The 18644-nt window shown below is 35.0% G+C and overlaps 1 protein-coding gene across 4 annotated transcripts in view; it reads left to right on the forward strand.

The window, feature by feature from the left end:
• Positions 1–18644, forward strand: part of SPATA6 (spermatogenesis associated 6) — a 142588-nt gene that overhangs the window by 39160 nt on the left and 84784 nt on the right. For all 4 annotated transcript variants that reach the window (XM_077845022.1, XM_077845023.1, XM_077845025.1 and 1 more), the window contains exons 4-5: positions 16953–16994; positions 18015–18139. In XM_077845022.1, coding sequence (XP_077701148.1) covers positions 16953–16994; positions 18015–18139 — 167 coding nt within the window. The remainder of the gene's footprint in view (positions 1–16952; positions 16995–18014; positions 18140–18644) is intronic.

An 18644-nucleotide genomic window follows, 5' to 3' on the forward strand; every position in this document is an offset into this window, starting at 1 on the left:
AAAAAATCCTGTTTATTTGTATTCTATTCTCTACAGTTTCTCCTAGTGTCTTCAGATTTCTCCTACCTGGGAACCCTGGGTGATCAGTTTCTCTAGTTTTTACAGGTTACCAGACTACTGCCTTGGGAACTTAACCTTAAATCTTTTGAACTGACCCGCTATTGGAATGGGCAAACATTCACCCAATTTCAACTGCTTTTCTCAAATTGACCTGTGCTTCCTAGTGAGCACCTTTTGGCTATTATGGGGTTCTCTTCCTAGATCCTTTAGCTAACCCCTTACTTCCTTCTGCTTTCCTGCATAGATGGATGCTGGTATCTATGGGTTTTGTGACTGTGAGTGGTTTGTAGAGATGTCTTATCACCTTATTTTATTATAAATGTTGCCCATAGGTTTATGGTTTTGCTATGTAGTAGCTGTGTCTGTTTCATGAAGGGATTTGGGGAGACAAACTGCTGCTTCTATTTTTATTTTCTGTTTTGTGTTTTTGCTTCTGCCTTTCATATTAGAGTGTCACCGAATTATTGGCCATCCATTCATATTTAAGAGCAGAAAAATAATATGCTTTTAGAAATTATGTACCAAAGATGTCTGGCCCTCCTATTTGCTAAATCTGTTGGGGGTTCCTCCTGAATGGAGATTGTCAATATGGACCTTCTAGGAGGGTGATTCCTCTGGGCCATCTTATTGGAAAACTTAGGATGTCCTTACCTTTTTAATGTCTTTTTTCTTCAGCCGGTCATATTCAATAGAAAAATCGGTCGTATCTTCTTTCTATAGGCCATAAACTTGGCTGCTATTGATTTTTAGAACCTCGTGGAAGAGGAAGCTATGGTAAAGTATCAGTATAGCCCAGACTCTTTATCTGTTTTCATATAGTATCCCTGGTATTAACTGTATCTGCTGTTTCCATTCCAAGGACAAAAATGATGAGGATGACTACTCTTCCCTCATCTCATCTCCCCTCCCCCCCCTTCTCCCTCCCTTTCACCTTCTTCTCCCTGTCCCACCCTCTCTGGAGAATAAACTTCCAGTCACCTGCCTGGGTATGGGGAAAGACAGTTTTCTAGCAAAGTAAACTGGGAGAAAGAGCTGGGGTTTTTAACTGCTTCTTAAACTTTCAACTGCTGTGGCTTTTAGCCCCACTGATTCCGTTATTTCCAGAGGTACCTGGCCCCACCAATTACTAAATCTGTTAGAAATTCCTGACTATAATATGGGTTGCTTCTAAGCTTTCCTGTCTATTAGCTTAAGATCCTTTCTCCTGTTAACTCAGTTGCCAATTCTGTTCAAATTGTTTCCTCTCAGGTTTTACCTTTGAGTGTGTGTGTGTGTGTGTGTTTAATCTTTTTTTTTTTTTTTTTTCCGTGAGGGCTCAGGAGGGAACATAGCTAATGCATATATTTAACCCACTATGTTTAACTCAAGCATTTGTTTATAGCTCATTGAAATATTACAGTGTGAAAACCTGTGTAACCAGAACCTAGTCAAGAAATAGAGCATTGTTAGAACTTCAGAAAGCCTTCCATATACCCCCTTCTAATGCTGGCTTTTTTGCTCAGCATTTTGCTTAAGAAATTTATCTGTGTTATTGTTAGCAAACCATCCATTCATTTTTATTGCTGTATAGTATTTCATTATGTGACTGTACTCCAATTTATATATTCTATTATTTATGGAGATGGATGGACATTTAAGTTACTTCTAGTTTTTGCTATTAGGAATAAATTGCTCTGAACATTACTGATTACGTGATGTGGTGCTCATGCACATGCATTCCTATTATGTATATACATAGAAGTGGAATTGTTAAGTCTCAGGGTCAACATTTCCTGTTGCTCTACCAGAAGATACTCTGCCATTGATAAAGTTGTTCTCCACATCCTTACTGACTCCTGGCATTGCCAGACTTTTTCATTTTAGTCATTATGATGGGTGAATAGTGGTTTTATTTGGCATTTCCCTGAGGAAAAATCAGGTAGACCAATTCTTCATATGTTTATCAGTCTTTTTGGATGTCTTTTAATGTGTGTGAAATTATTTTTGCTCACTTCTCTATCAAACTGTTACTTTCTCATTAATTTGTAGGAATTTTCTATATTTTCTAGTTATAAACCCAGTGATATTTGTTGCAGATGTCTTCTCTCACCCTGTGGCTTGCATTTTTTACCTATTAGTGATTTTTGTTCTTTTGATGAACAGTTGTATTTAATATAGTCTAATTTAATAATGTAGTTTGATTAATTAATCTTTTTTATACTTAGTGCTTTTTTTGATCATTTTTAGAATTCTTTCCCTACCCTAAGTTATGAATAGATTCTTCTGTATAATCTAAAATCCTTATTCCTTTACTTGTTACATTTAGGTTTACAATTCACCTGGACTTCATTTTTTTATATGGTATAAAGTAGGAATAAAATTTCATTTATTTATTTGTTTGTTTATTTAATTTTTAAGAAGATTTTATTCATTTATTCATGAGAGACACAGAGAGAGAGAGGCAGAGACATAGGCAGAGGGAGAAGCAGGCTCCATGCAGGGAGCCTGTTGTGGGACTCGATCCTGGGTCTCCAGGATCACACACCCCAAGCCGAAGATGGCGCTAAACTGCTGAGCCACTAGGACTGCCCCTCATTTTTATTTTATGTGAATCTGTGTGTGTAATACAATTTGATGAAAAGACTTTTCTTATTCTCATCACTCTAATGTTAGTTTGTCATAAGTTAAGTGCCTACATACATGCGAATTTTTTTCTAGAGCCTCTGGTCTGTTTCATGGGTCTGTCTGTCCGTCCTTGTATAAATACTACACTTTCTTAATCACTGTGGTTTCAGTTTTCATATCTGGTCATTTGAACCCTTCAGGTTTATAATTTTTGAAAATTGTCTTAGCTATACTTTGTATCAAGTATCTAACATGTACTAATTTTAACCCTGTGGACTCATCAGTGATTAGTCACATTTGTATATAATCATTTACCAAGACATAGGGTATTTCTATTGCCCAAAAAGGTTTCCTTGTGCCTCTATCAGTCAGTACCTCAAGATAATCACTATCTGACTTTTATCAATATTGATTATTTTTGTCTATTCTTGACCTCCAAATAAATTAAATCATAGAATATGCATTCCTTTGAGAACACCTGGGTGGCTTGGTGGGTTAAACATCTGCCTTTGGCTTGGGTCATGATCCCAGGGTACTGGGGATGGAGCCCTGGATCAGGCTCTCTGCTCAGTGGGGAGTCTGCTTCTCCCTCTTCTGCTCCCTGTACTTGTGTTCTCTCTCTCTCTCTCTTTCTTTCTCTGTCAAATGAATACATAAAATCTTAAAAAAAAAAAAAAAAGTATATGTATTCCTTTGCTTGTGGCTCATGTCCATGAGAATCATCAGTGTTACTGTGTTTCAGTAAACTATTTCTTTTATTGCTCTTTGGTATTCCACTGTATGAATATAATTGATTCATTTTCCTGTTGATGAGCATTGTTTTTAGTCTTGGAGTATTATGAATAAAACTACTATGGATATTTTAATAAATATTTTGTTAGTATACACTCAGTTTTCTTGGTATATTCTTATGAGTAGAACTTCTGGGTCATAGAGTAGGTATATGATTAGCTTTAGTTAATAGCACTTTAACAGTTTCCTAAAAATAACTGTAACTATTCCTTGGTGTTTGGGGTACTGGACATTGTATGTGAACAATTATAGAAACAACTGAGACCATGGCATTGTGCTCTTTCTCTCCAGATAGGTTCTGTTTGCTTTTATTTGCCTATTCTAGGCTGCTGGGAGCATGAGCAGTCCTTAATCATATCTGTCTGATGTCACAGAGTAAGGCCTTTAGAAGCCAGGTTATTTCTTTCTTTCTTTCTTTCTTTCTTTCTTTCTTTCTTTCTTTCTTTCTTTCTTTCTTTCTTTCTTTCTTTCTTTTTTTTTTTTTTTTTTTTTTTTTTAAGCCAGGTTATTTCTAGTTCATCTTTATTCCTGGACCTTTCAGGGGCTAAGGTATGGAGAATTTATGAAAATCTCTCCTTGTTGGTAGGCTCTGCAGTAATATTTTGCTTTTAGGTCTATGAGACCATCAAGATCTCAGCTAAATTTATCAATCTTTCATTTGTCTTTTCTGGAATTAGCAGATGCCCTTAGAGAGAAAACAATTCCAATGTCTGGCTCATCCTTCTGGCTTTTTCTTTTTCTCTAGGATTTTGGTCCTGTAATTCTTTAATGCTTTATTTGTTTCTCTGTGCCTTCAAGTAGATTTTTAAAAATAATTTGACCAGATTTTTTAAATCTTCGTAGCAGATGATTGGTCTGCTTTGTATAAGTTGCCATTATCAGAAGCAGAAATCTGTTCCCCATTAATATCATTTCTACTCTCATGCTGTCTCTGTATACTCTCCAATTCCTTTTTCCTTCCATTATGTCTATTATGAGTATCTATTATTTGGTTGAGATTGCATTGTTAGCTATTACAGCTTTATGTAATGTGTAGTTTCATTTGATATACACATTCCTACTCACACATGTTTAGTTTTATAGATGAACTTAGAAACATGTTTCAAGGTTTAAGATAAATGTCTTTGAATTTTAATTATACTTTGGGAGAATTGGCATTTTTGCTTTATTCATTCTTCCCATTTAGATATGTAATGTTTATTGACTTTTTTTAAAAGATTTTATTTATTTATTCATGAGAGACACAGAGAGAGAGGCAGAGACATAGGCAGAGGGAAGAAGCAGGCTCCCTGAAGGGAACCTGATGCGAGACTTGATCCCAGGACTCTGGAACCGTGACCTGAGCCGACGGCAGATGCTCAACCACTGAGCCATTCAGGTGTCCCCAGTGTTTATTGACTTATTTGGAGTTTGTATGGGCACACACACACGTGTGTGTTTGTGTGTGCTTGCCATTTAGTTCTTATGTTTATTTCTGTTATATATTCTGTGGCTTTGGAGAATAAAGCTCTTCACCAATTTTCTTTTCTTTTTTTCTTTCCTTTGTGTGTGTGTGTGTGTGTGTGGTTGGTATATAGAAAAGTGATCAAAAGATATTTATTTCATTTCCAGTCATTTTGCTGAACTTTCATACTGAGTCTGATGTCTTTTGAGTCTGTTTAAAATATTTATTCATGATTCATTTAAATATATTTTAAAATATTGTTAATTTGCTTTGTAATCAGAGCACATGGTCTCTAATACTACTGCTTCTTAGAATTTACTGATGTTTTCCCTGGGCATCTAGATAGGGATCAAATAAAAACATGGCATGGCTGCTTAAAAAGGTATGTTCTCTTTGTGTTGGCTACAACATTTGAAACTTTTTTTTTTTTTTTAAAGATTTTATTTATTTTTTCATGAGAGACACAGAGAGAGAAGCAGAGACATGGCAGAGAGAGAAGCAGGCTCCCTGAGGGGAGCCCGATGTGGGACTCGATCCCAGGACTCCAGGATCACACCCTGAGCCCAAGACAGACACTCAACTGCTGAGCCACCCAGGCGCCCCAACATTTGAAACTTTATCTTATTTTATTTCATTATGCCAGATATCACATCAAGGCTGATATAGAGGAGATTCTTAACAAATGTATATTCCTGGGTCATAGCTACCTACCACTTGCCTTCCTGGCTTTTATTCTAGGTGAGTTTGGTGTTGCTGATTGAGTATCATGACCTTCAGATTGGTGGCAACATAAGTTGATTCTCAGTGCTACCTTTCAGTCTTTACTTGTCTAATTTCTCTTATAGGATATTCGAAGGATATTCATTTCTCCTATCAGATGTCTCTTGTTTAAACCCTAAGCTTCTTCAGATGAACAGATGACTCTACTTCCTACTTTGCCAACCAAAATTGAGGCTATAGTAGTGATCCACCTTCATCTACTGGAATCTTGTCCTAAAAGTCACTTATATTATTACCTCTTTTAATCTAATTTATCCTGGTATTAGAACAGAGTTTCTTTATTCTGCTCAAGATTTTTCTACTTGTCCCCTTAAACTATCTCCTTATGCCATCTCTAATATCTTGGTCATTAGGGGTTTTTTTTTTTTTTTTTTGAAGATTTATGTATTTATTAGAGAGTGCACAGACAAGCACATGTGAGCAGATGGGGGATGGGGCAAATGGAGAGGGTGAGAGAAACTCAGGCAGACTCCATGCTGAGTGTAGAACCTGTCTTAGGGCTCAGTCTTACAACCCTAAGATCACAGCCTGAGCTGAAACCAAGAGTCAGCGCTTAACTCACTGGGCCACCCAGGTGCCCTTTGGTCATTAGTTTTTTTTATTCCTCCTGTATCTTCAACTTCTTTCTTGTTGTGAACCCTTACCCTGTATAAACATACTATATATTCCAATCTTAGAAATATTCCCTGAATTCATCCTCATCCCCATCTAGCTACTGTCCTATTCTTTATTTTACTCCTCATTCAAAATACAACTTCCTCACCTAAAGGAAAAAAAAGTTGAGTTGTAAATCTCAACTTTCTAGTTCTAGTAGGCTGTTAATGAAAATAGCACAGGCTTTGAAGATAGTTAGAGCTGAGCTCAAATCTCAGCTCAGGAACTTAAGATCTTTGGAAACCTTAACCTTTAGGCTCTGTGTCTTATCTGTAAGAGGAACACTGGCTTATTCAGATTGTTTTGAAGATTTGTGAGCTCATTGGAGCTCAGTCCTGGCAAACAAGAATCCTCTAGATGGTAGTAAATAATACTGTTACTGGACTACCCATATCTTTTTTTTAAAAGATGTATTTTCTGGTTTGTAATCATGTTTTTCTAGCAGTTGAAGTTGTAGAATAAATGACCTCAGGAAAATATAATGTTGGTATCTATAGGAAATTAAGACACTGAGCTTATCCTAGGCTTGTTTAATGTATTTGATTTCTAACAAAATTTCATTTTATTTTGTAGAAGGCAGGGCTTTTCTTGGTGGGCAAGTTTTTTTTTTTTTCATTTTTTTTTGGTATATATTTTTTATTGGAGTTTAATATGCCGAATATAGCATAACACCCAGTGCCCATCCCGTCATCTACTCCCCTCAGTGCCCATCACCCAGTCACCCCAACCCCCAGCCCACCTCCCTTTCTACTACCCCTTGTTCGTTTCCCAGACTTAGGAGTCTCTCATGTTCTGTCTCCCTTACTGATATTTCCCATTCATTTTCTCTCCCCTTTATTTCCTTTCACTATTTCTTATATTGCCCAAATGAATGAGACCATATAATGTTTATCCTTCTCTGATTGACTTACTTCACTCAGCATAATACCCTCCAGTTCCATCCACATTGAAGCAAATGGTGGGTATTTGTCATTTCTAATGGCTGAGTAATATTCCATTGTATACATAGACCACATCTTCTTTATCCATTCGTCTTTCAATGGACACCGAGGCCCCTTTCACAGTTTGGCTATTGGGGACATTGCTGCTATGAACATTGGGGTGCAAGTATTCTGGTGTTTCATTGCATCTGTATCTTTGGGGTAAATCCCCAGCAGTGCAGTTGCTGGGTCATAGGGCAGGTCTATTTTTAATTCTTTAGGAACCTCCACACAGTTTTCCAGAGTAGCTGCACCATTTCACATTCCCACAAACAGTGCAAGAGGGTTCCCTTTTCTCCGCATCCTCTCCAACATTTGTGGTTTCTTACCTTGTTAATTTTCACCATTCTCCCTGGTGTGAGGTGGTATCTCATTGTGGTTTTGATTTGTATTTCTCTGATGGCAAGTGGTGTGGAGCATTTTCTCATGTGCGTGTTGGCCATGTCTATGTCTTCCTCTGTGAGATTTCTCTTCATGTCTTTTGCCCATTTCATGATTGGATTGTTTGTTTCTTTGGTGTTGAGTTTAATAAGTTCTTTATAGATCTTGGATACTAGCCCTTTATCTGATAGGTCATTTGCAAATATCTTCTCCCATTCTGTAGCTTGTCTTTTAGTTTTGTGAACTGTTTCTTTGGCTGTGCAGAAGCTTTTTATCTTGATGAAGTCCCAATAATTCATTTTTGCTTTTGTTTACCTTGCCTTCATAGATGTATCTTGCAAGAAGTTGCTGTGGCCAAGTTTCAAAAGAGTGTTGCCTGTGTTCTCCTCTAGGATTTTGATGGATTCTTGTCTCACATTTAGATCTTTCATCCATTTTGAGTTTATCTTTGTGTCTGGTGTAAGAGAATGGTCTAGTTTCTTCTTCTGCATGTGGCTGTCCAATTTTCCCAGCATCATTTGTTGAAGAGACTGTTCTTTTTCCAGTGGATAGTCTTTCCTGCTTTGTCGAATATTAGTTGGCCATAGAGTTGAGGGCCCATTTCTGGATATTCTGTTCCATTGATCTATATGTCTGTTTTTGTGCCAGTATTGGTGGTCAAGTACTAAATTATTTTAAGTGTAATCAAGTTTCTTAAAAGCCTCACTCTTATTTCAGTACTGTGTTTAGCATTAATCCTTTTCTCTTCTTCCATCTATTGGTAATGGGATGAGAAACAGCCTGGGGTACTCACAGAATGTGATTCAAAAGCTAATAGAAAAGTCTTCTTAAGCAAAAGTTGCTTATCCACTGGTTTATGATAAGAACGGAATTTTTTTTTTTTTAGCTTTTTGTTTGCCTGTGCAGACTCTGTCACTATGCGAGAATATAGGGAATTCAGAAATAAATAAAATATAGCCCCTTTTTAGTAAAAGAATCAGACATGTAAGTAAATAATCAGAATCTTTGCATAAGTGTACTGAATTTGAGGAGATCCAAGAACTGTTGTATGAGGAATTCACATGGAAGTTGCTATTGCTCAAAATTATGACAAAGTTCTGTGTTTGAAGGGAATGTAAGCCTATTTCATCCTCAGTGAAAAGTGGGAGGGACTTTGCGGTTTAGAGACTGTAATAAGAAAGAGGATGAACAGTTGATAAAATGAGATGGCATAAGATGTGCCATCTTCTTGGTAAGAATCCTCTTCTAAAAAATAGTGTTTTTTTTCCAGTTTTGTTGGAAAATAATTGGCATATGTCATTGTGTTAGTTTAAGGTATACAGTATGATGGTTTGGCTTACATATATTGTGAAATGATTGCCATGATAGGTTTATTTCTTTAATTTATTTATTTTAGAGAGACAGTGTGTGTGTGTGCACAAGTGCATGGTGGAGAGGGGCAGAGGGAGGTGGGGGAAGAATCTTAAGCAGACATTGTGCTTAGCTCAGAGCCTGATGGTGGGGGAGGGGGCTTTGATCCAACGTCCCTGAGATCACCAACTAAGGGAAACCAAGGGTTGGCTACTTAACCAATTGCGCCACCCAGGTGTCCCTACCATGGTAGGTTTTGTTAGCATCCATCTTTCATATAGATACAATATAAAGAAAAGGACAGAAAATTTCTCTTGTGATGAGAACTCCTAGGATTTATTCTCTCAACAGTATCCTTGCATGTCATACAGCAGTGGTAATAGTAGTCATCATTTGTACATCACATCCCCAGGACTTATCTTATAACTGGAAATTTCTACTTTTTGACCACCTTCCTTCCAATTTCTCTTTCCTCTACCACCTGTTTCTGGTAACCACAGATAAGATCTCTTTTTCTGTGAGTTTGGTGGTGTTTTTTTGTTTTGGTTTTTCTTAATTCCATATATAAGTGAGATTACATAGTATTTATCTTTCTCTGTCTGACTTATTCGACTTGGCATAATGCCTTCAGTCTCTATTCATGTCATTCCAAATGGTAGGATTTCTTCTTTTTTTATGGGTGCACAATGTTTCATTGCATAATTTCTGTAGATTTGATGGAAAAAGCAGAAGCAAAACAGTGTAATGGGAGTTTTCACAGTGATGTTTTTAGAGCACACAACTTTCTTTAATCAAATATACTTTAAAAAAAAACCTTTTTATTAAGAGAAAATTTAGTAAATATACACAAGTAGACAAAGGAGAGTAATGAACACCCCTGACCTATCACTCAGTTCAGTAGTAATCAGCTCATGACTAATGTTGTTTTATTTCTATCTCCCCCTTCTTTTAGAATATTTTGAAGTAAGTCATGTTTTTTAGAACATTACTTTTTATTTTATATTATTTTGAAGTAAATCTCAGACATCATCTGCTTTTATCTATAGATACCAATATCTGAAATGTAGGGTTTGGGTAGATAGCCTGTTATTTTTGTTTTTTTTTTTTTTATCAAGTTTTGGTATCAAGGTTTTGCTGGGCTTATAAAGCAAATTGAGAAGTGTTCTCTCTTTTATGGTCCTTGAAGGAATATGCATAATTTTTTTTTTTTTTTTTTTTATTTATGATAGTCACAGAGAGAGAGAGAGAGAGAGAGAGAGGCAGAGACACAGGCAGAGGGAGAAGCAGGCTCCATGCACCGGGAGCCTGATGTGGGATTCGATCCTGGATCTCCAGGATCGCGCCCTGGGCCAAAGGCAGGCGCTAAACCGCTGCGCCACCCAGGGATCCCAGGAATATGCATAATTGACACTAATTTCTTCCTTAGAAGTTTGAAAGTGAAGTCACTGGCTTATTATTTTGTTATTGCTGCTGTTGTTGTTAGATTTTAAATAACAGATTGTGTGTGTATCTACACACATGCATATGTGTATACATATACATATATATATATATATATATATGGTTTTTATATATAGAAACCATTTAGTTTTTTCTATGTCTGTATAGTTTTAAGTTTTCTTTTGATGGAATTTTGCTTTTTTTTTTAAGTAAATCAGATTATTTTGAACTAAATGTCAAGATTGGACCAGATATGGATATCTAAAATAAAGGAATATTACATCACACCAAAAAATACCAATTTTTTATTATCATCAAATATCCACTCAGTTCACATTTCCCCAATTATACTATAATTGTTTAATCATTTTTGTTTGAATTATGATTCAGATCAGGTACCTTCAATTTAGTAACATGAATGTATTCTTAATGTCTTGTTAGAATTTTTAAATACCTCTCTCTCTTTTTGTTCCTCATATTAGTAATTTGTGTGTTCTCTCTTTTTTCTTGACCAGTGTTACCATGCATTCCTCAGTTGGTGCATTGAACCTTTTATTATCTTGATGCTTTTCTTTGAAGATTTATTTCTCTTTTATAGTGCAGCCAAGCCAGTAGTTTTTTTAGTTTTCATATGCTACATCTTTGCTTTCTATCTTTATATATCCGTATATTTTACATGTATGTCTTACAAGCAGATTTGAAAAGAGTTTTCTTTCTTTAAAAATTCAATTTGTCTTTTAACTGGTTGATTTAGACTTTTTCTTATAATGTATGTTATAATCATAGAAACTAGAAATGGGTGAGTAGTTATTAGGGGTTAGAGATAGGTTTGGCTAGGGAGGAAGGTGTGGCTACAATCTTGACATAAGACATCATGTGATGCACTCCTTCTGTATCTTGACTGTGGTGGTGAATATACAAACCTGCACGTATGATAGAAGTGTATAAAAAAAAAGAAAATAAATAATAAAATAAAATAAAATAAAATAAAGAAGTGTATAGAACTAAATATGGACACACACACACACACTCACAGAAATGAGTACAGGTAAAGCTGGAGGAATCTAAATAAAACCAGTAGATTATATCAGTGTCACGGAAGTTGTGATATATTTTACTATAGGAAGTCCCCTCTTATCTGGGGTATTGTTTCCGTGGTTTCAGTTACCTACAGTCTAGTAGCAGATGATCCTTCTTCTGCCTAACACTATCATTCACTTCACTTCAGTAGTAGCCTAACAGTTGTTCATCTCATTTCATTTTATCGTCTCACATCATTTCACACCATCTCAAGAAGAGGGATGAATACAGTACAATAAGATATTTTGAGAGAGGGAGAAAGGCCACATTCATATAACTTTACGTATATTGTTATAGTTTTTCTATTTTATTATTAATCTTTTTCTATACCTAATTTATAAATTAAACTTTATCATAGGTATATAGGTATAGGAAAAAACATAGTAAATACAGGGATCAGTGGTATCCATGATTATAGGTACCTACTGGGTCTTGGAACATGTCCCTTATGGCTAAGGGGGGACTATGGCATGTTTTTGCATTGGGAGAAGATGGGTAAAAAATATATGCAATCTCCCCGTCTTGCTTCTTCCTGCATGTGAATCCTCATCTCAAAAAGTCTAAGTAAAAAAATGTATTTACTGATACAATAGGTTTAAATTTACCATCCCACTATTTACTTTTTATTTGTTCTGATTGTTGAATATTAGTGTTCTTTTTTCTTCTATTTTTTGCTCTTTCATTTCTACTCCTTAATTAACCTGGAGGTGCATGTTCTTTGCCATTTTGGTTTTTTTAGTGGTTACCAGAGTCATGACAGAAGGCAGGCTTCACTTACCGAACTCTAATAGATGTATTTTTATTTTTACCTTTTTTAGGACGTGGAGAAGCTTACAAATACTTGACTTCATTTATATCCCTTCCATATTTTATGTGTTTTTTTTTTTGTCCTGTGTTTTAAGTTAGTATGCTGTTAAACTACACAGAATTTTACTGTTCTTCTATCAGCATCATCGTTTCACTTTACAACCATATTTTACCTTTTTGGTTGTTCTTTATTTCCTTTCATTTTTGAGCTTCTTTCTCAGTTTATTGCTTTTTTCTGAAGAAATTTCTCTCACAGTTCCTTTCTCAGTGGTCTTTTGGCGATAAATTATCTTGATTTTTTATTTATTTGAAAATGTCCTTATTTTGTCTTAATTTTTGAAGGATATTTTTTTGCTGAACTTGGGGTTATTGCTTTCTATATCCTATTGGGATTATGCTATCCTTTTGTCTTCTTATTTCCTCACTTTCTGTTGAGAAATCCTCTGTCAATTTCATTCTTTTATTTCATTAAAGGTAGTCTATCATTTTCCACTGGCTTCTTTTAACATCTTCTCTTACGCTTTTTTTCCCTGTAGATTTACTTGGATGTGCCCAACTCTGTATATATGTATGTGTGTGTATATTTTAAAATATATTCTGCTTGATGTTTGTATCTTGATCATCATCTTCAAAAAAATTCTCAGGCATTAATCTTTTAAATAATTGCTTTTGTCCTTTTCTGTTCTTTCCTTTTGCAAATCCAATTACACATTGTTAGTGCACCTTTTCCTGTATCATTTTTTTCCCTCTTTTTTATGTTCTCTATCCTTTTGGCTTTCTGTGCTTTTCTCAAAATGTTTACTTTTGTCTTCTAATTCCATAGATCTCTCCAGAGTCATTTATAATCTGCTGATAAATCTACCTGTTATGGGTTTTTTTGTTGTTGTTGCTATTTTACTTTTCAGTTAAAAATTTTCCCTTTGGTTCTTTATAATAGTTTCTCGTTCTAACATTCTCAACTTTGCATTTTATTTTGTTGAACCTGTTAGGCATATTTTAAGTCCCAGTCTGATAACTAAGTTTTCTGGATCTCCTGTTTCCCTGTTTTTATTATCTTATTTTTCTTATTTTTTATCTCAGTTTTCATTTTTCATGTGTACTTGGTCAATTTTCATTGATTGTCAAACTTTCAATGTAAAACTTTTTTAAATAATTTGAAAACTCAGATGATGATATTTTCTTTTAGAAAAAGTTTGTGATTGTTTTAGCAGATTTCTAGGGGGTACCAGCAATTCAGGATCACCTTAATTCAGACAGTATTTGGGATGATTCAAATTTAGCCCTTAGTTCCTAGTTGGCTGTTTTAGTTCATTTGGGTTGCTATAACAAAATACCATAGACTAAGTGGCTTACAAACTATAAAAGTTTATTTCTTACAGTTCTGGAGGCTGAGAAGTCTCAGATCACGGTGAGCAGATTTAGTGTTTTGGTGAGGGTTCCCTTTCTGTTCAGATAGTCATCTCTGTCAATGTCCTCTTATGACAGGAGCAAGGAAGCTCTCCGGAGTCTCTTTTATAATGGTACTAATCTCATTCTGAGGGGTTTGCCCTACTTCCCTCCCAAAGGCCCCAACTCCAAATATCACATTGGGAGTTAGGATTTCAACATATGAATTTTGGAAGGAATTCAAACATTCATTATATAGTATTGGCTATCCATTTTTACTTTACTCTTTTATAGTTTATCTTTTCAAGATCCAGTCTTATAGCCTAGCCAGTTTATCAGGCCATTGTCTCTTAACCAGCAGACGTCCCCTCCTCTTTCTCTCCAAGGCCATGATACTCCAATTTTTGGTCCTTTATTTCATGAATTTATCAAAAGCTCTGTTCAGCTTCTTAGTCCCTAGGCTACCTCTTTCAAGACTGTCAGATTCCAAAAAGAAAAGCAGCCTCAAATGCCAGGCTTTTTCTCTGTGTTTCCTTCTCATACTGAGTTTCAGACTTATAATTTTTTTTACTTCTTTGTTATGTCTCTCCTGCTTTCATTGTTTACCTTTTCAAGTTGATTTTTGCAGAGCGGTTGTTTTCAAACACCTAATCTCTCAGATTACTTTGCTGTGTTCTATTTAGGGCCTTTGTACATCCCATTCCTCCTGCTTGAAAAAAAAAACTCTACTGCCCCAGCTATAGATCAGATCCTAAAGAGCTCTTCCTTAGGCTTCTCTAACTCCCTGCCTAGATTAGGTCTTGTTAATATAGTTTTTTATAGCACTAGCTGCTGTGCCTTCATTGCACCTGTAGTTTGTAGTTATAACTTATTTGTGTGTTTATTTCCTGTGATGTCTATATTCTCAATGGAGTGTAAAGTTCTTGAGGAAAAGGGCTATAGCATTTTTTTTCTTATTATAAATTATAATCTATAGGAAATACTAAATATTTCTTCATATATTAGACATACAGATATTGGTTTAAGTGATTGTGCCTTTTTCATGAGTCCTAGAAGGGGAAACAAGATGCATTTCATCTTTTATTCTTATTTTTGTAAGTGTATTATAAAATATTTCAAACATATTAAAAGTATAGGAGTTTTATGATATCCCAGCTGTCCTCACAGCTCCGCTTAAGAAATAAGACATAATTTATATTTATAAAGATATACAGAGAGCCCAGAAATAGACTCTCATAAATATAATCAACTGACTTCGACAAAGGAGCAAGGCAATACAGTGGAACAAAGTTAGAGTTTTTTCAAAAAATGGTGCCAGAAAATTTAGACATCCAAATGTGGAAAAAAAAAAAATGAATCTAGATACAGACCATACACCCTTCAAAAAATTAACTCAAAATGGATCATAGGCATAACTGTGCCATAACTTTTATTTCCAAACCATAAAACTGGAAATAAAATAAGAAGAAACATAGATGACCCTGAGTACAATGATACCTTTTTATTTTTATGTATATTTTTAAGATTTTATTTATTTACTCAGAATAGAGAGAGAGAGAGAGAGAGAGAGAGAGAGAGGCAGAGACACAGGCAGAGGGAGAAGCAGGCTCCATGCAGGGAGCCTGACCTGGGACTCGATCCCAATCCTGGGTCTCCAGGATCATGCACCGGGCCAAAGGCGATGCTAAACCGCTGAGCCACCCAGGCTGCCCAATGATACCTTTTTAGATGCGACAGCAAAGACATCATCCATGAAAGAAATAAATGCTAAACTGAACTTCATTTAAATTAAAATTTTCTACTCTGTGAAAGACAGTATCAAGAGAATTAGAAGATAAACCACATATTGGGAGAAAATATCTAGAAAATATTGATAAAGGATATTTATCCAAAATATACAAAGTACTTTTAAATTCAATAATAAAATAACAAACATTATTTTTAAAATGGGCCAAAGACCTTAACAGATATTCATCAAAAGAACTTATAAAGATGGCAAAAAGCATATGAAAAGATTCTCCACACAGTATGTCTTTGGGGAAATTCAAGTTAAAACAAGATGCCACCACACTCCTAGAAGGGCCAAAATCCAAAACACTGACAGCTGCAAATATTGGTGAGGATATTGAGCAACAAGAGCTCTTCTTATATATTGCTAATGGGAATGCATAATGGAACAGCAATTTAGAAGACAGTCTGGCAGTTTATTACAAAACTAAACATATTCTTAACATATAATCCAGCAATTACCCTTCTTGATATTTACCCAAAGAAGTGGAAAGCTTATGTTCACATAAAAACCTGCACAGGGTTGTTTATAGCAGCTTTATAACTACCAAAACTTGGAAGCAACCAATATGCCTATAGTAGGTGAATGGATAAATAAAGTGAATGAATCCAGACAGTGAATAGTATTCAGCAGTTACAAGAAATGAGCTATCAGGCCATGAACAACCCGAAGGACACTTAAATGCATGTTACAAAGTGAAAGAAGCCAATGTGAAAAACCTGAATAGTGTATGATTCTAATATGACATTCTGGAAAATGCAAAGCTATGGAGACAGTAAAAAGATCAGTGGTTGCTTATGGAAGCAAATTGAAGTGGAGGAGAGAGATGAATAGGAAGAGCATAGAGGAAAATCAGAGAAGTGAAAACACTATGAATGATACTATGGTGATGGAATATGTCATTATACATTTATTTGTCCATATCCACAGAGCATACATCACCAAAAGTGAACCCCAAGGTAAACTAGGGATGTCGGTTGATTAGGATGTGACTATGGGGGTTCATCCTTGGTTAAAAAAAAAGTGCCATTCTTGTGATTGCTGTTGATAGTGGGGAGGCTATGCATGTGTGGGGATAAGGATATATGGGAAATCTTTGTATTTTCTTATCAATTTTGTTATTAAACATAAAACTTCTCTAAAATGATAAAGTTTTTAAAAAACAAAAACAAACTCCAGAGAGATTGAAGGTACAATCTCTGCTATTGATTAATAATGCCCTAAGAGACACAGCAACCAAAAAGTATATACAGTATATTAAGATACAAACATATATGTGAATGGCAAAAAAAAAAATGTATATGTAGTTTACCCAGCAATTACTTTGACTTTTAGATACTTTTATGATGAAGTAACTAATTTTTATTATCAATTTGCTTAAGGAAATTTTTCTTTAAACTTTCAGATGATACAGCATTGTTTGAGTTGATTCAACTAGTTCCACCAGGTACTGTATTATAGCTTGATAAAGTAATTGATGTGCAAACCCATTTCAAAGAATGCTTTTAAAAAATACATATTTTCCCCTTCCCAAATTAAGAGCAATGTTGAGTTTCTAGTATTGGTCCACTATGTGTAAGACGTCAATAGATGAAAATAATAAATACATAAAGATGGACATAAATAGTATTTGAACATTTGTGTTAAAATAGAATAAATAGGAATGGAAAGTAGAAAATTACCTGCTATCCTCCTTACATATTTTGTGACATTCATAAAAGTTGACTCTGTGATTTTTCTCAAACTATATTTTTTTATGGATAAAGTAATTGTCTTTGTTTTTGTGTGTTGACTATTATTGGGAATGGGGGAGTGGAATAAAACCTTACCCGTTTAGTAAACATTACAAATCTTTGGGGCAGGGAAAGTTAAAATTAAAATATGGAGGATAGCTTGATTTTTGTTGTTTATCTCTGCAATTATAGGAGAAATCTATCTTAATCAATTATTTGATGGAGATAGAATGGAGAGCTGTATGTTGCTGAAAATTAATAACCTAAAAGATTTTGAATATTACATATATACCTAATTTGAGTAACCACAAAATCTAGAAAATGTCTACATTTTTACCAACCTGTAACCTAATGTCTTATAATGGTGATTAGAAAATAATGGAAGATAGAAAAAATTTATGGAGATGATAATTACATTTTAGGTTTGTAAATGTCATGCCAACTTAATGTTTTAAGGACTTTTTTCATGAGTATGCATAGGTACTCACAAAATTTACATAAATATTTCCCTTCTCTAAAAGAGGGAGAATAAGTAATATGTACTACATTTCTGCATAAGGAATCCATTTAACATAACTTTCTTTTAATTTTCCTTTCTTAGAAAAAAAAATAAACATGACCCTGAAGCAGAAATTTCAGTAAGGCATCAGGCACTATAAATATTGTACTTGATGATTTTGTTTCTAAATAGAATATTTTGTTATAATTTGAATCATAGGATATCTTTCTTGTAGTGGGTGAAACACTGTCTACATATGATGAAAATACACGAGATTTCATGTTCCCGGGTCCAAACCAAATTTCTGGACACCATGATTCAAACCGCCAGGTTACCATGAGGAGGATTTCTGGCCTTCGAGTAAGTGTTTACTATTTTCTGAATCAATTTGTGTTGTGGGATCATTGTCAAAAACCACCACATAGTCTTTAATATGAAATGTGAAGAACTAATTCAAAGTTTAACATGGTTCAAAATGTAATTCGTTTTATGAAATTATGGTGTGACTTTAAGCATACCAAAATTTGAATGAAATCCATGCATCTTTCATCCAGAATTAGCAAACGTTAATTTGCTTTATATCCTTCAGGTTTTTCTCCTCTCCTTCTGCTTCCTGCCTCCTTTCCTGCCTTTCCTCTTTTCTTTATTTTCTCTCAAAAGAATGACCAATTAACATTTGAAACAGTGCTCTCTGTCTCATTAGCATATAGGGAAATCCAAAATTATTATTATTATTATTATTTTTAAAGATTTATTTATTTATTTATTCAGAGAGAGCAAAAGAGAGGCAGAGACACAGGCAGAGGGAGAAGCAGGCTCCATGCAGGGAGCCCGACGTGGGACTTGATCCCGGGTCTCCAGGATC

This window comes from Canis aureus, chromosome 13 (assembly GCF_053574225.1).
Source record: "Canis aureus isolate CA01 chromosome 13, VMU_Caureus_v.1.0, whole genome shotgun sequence".
Taxonomy (NCBI): Eukaryota; Metazoa; Chordata; class Mammalia; order Carnivora; family Canidae; genus Canis; species Canis aureus.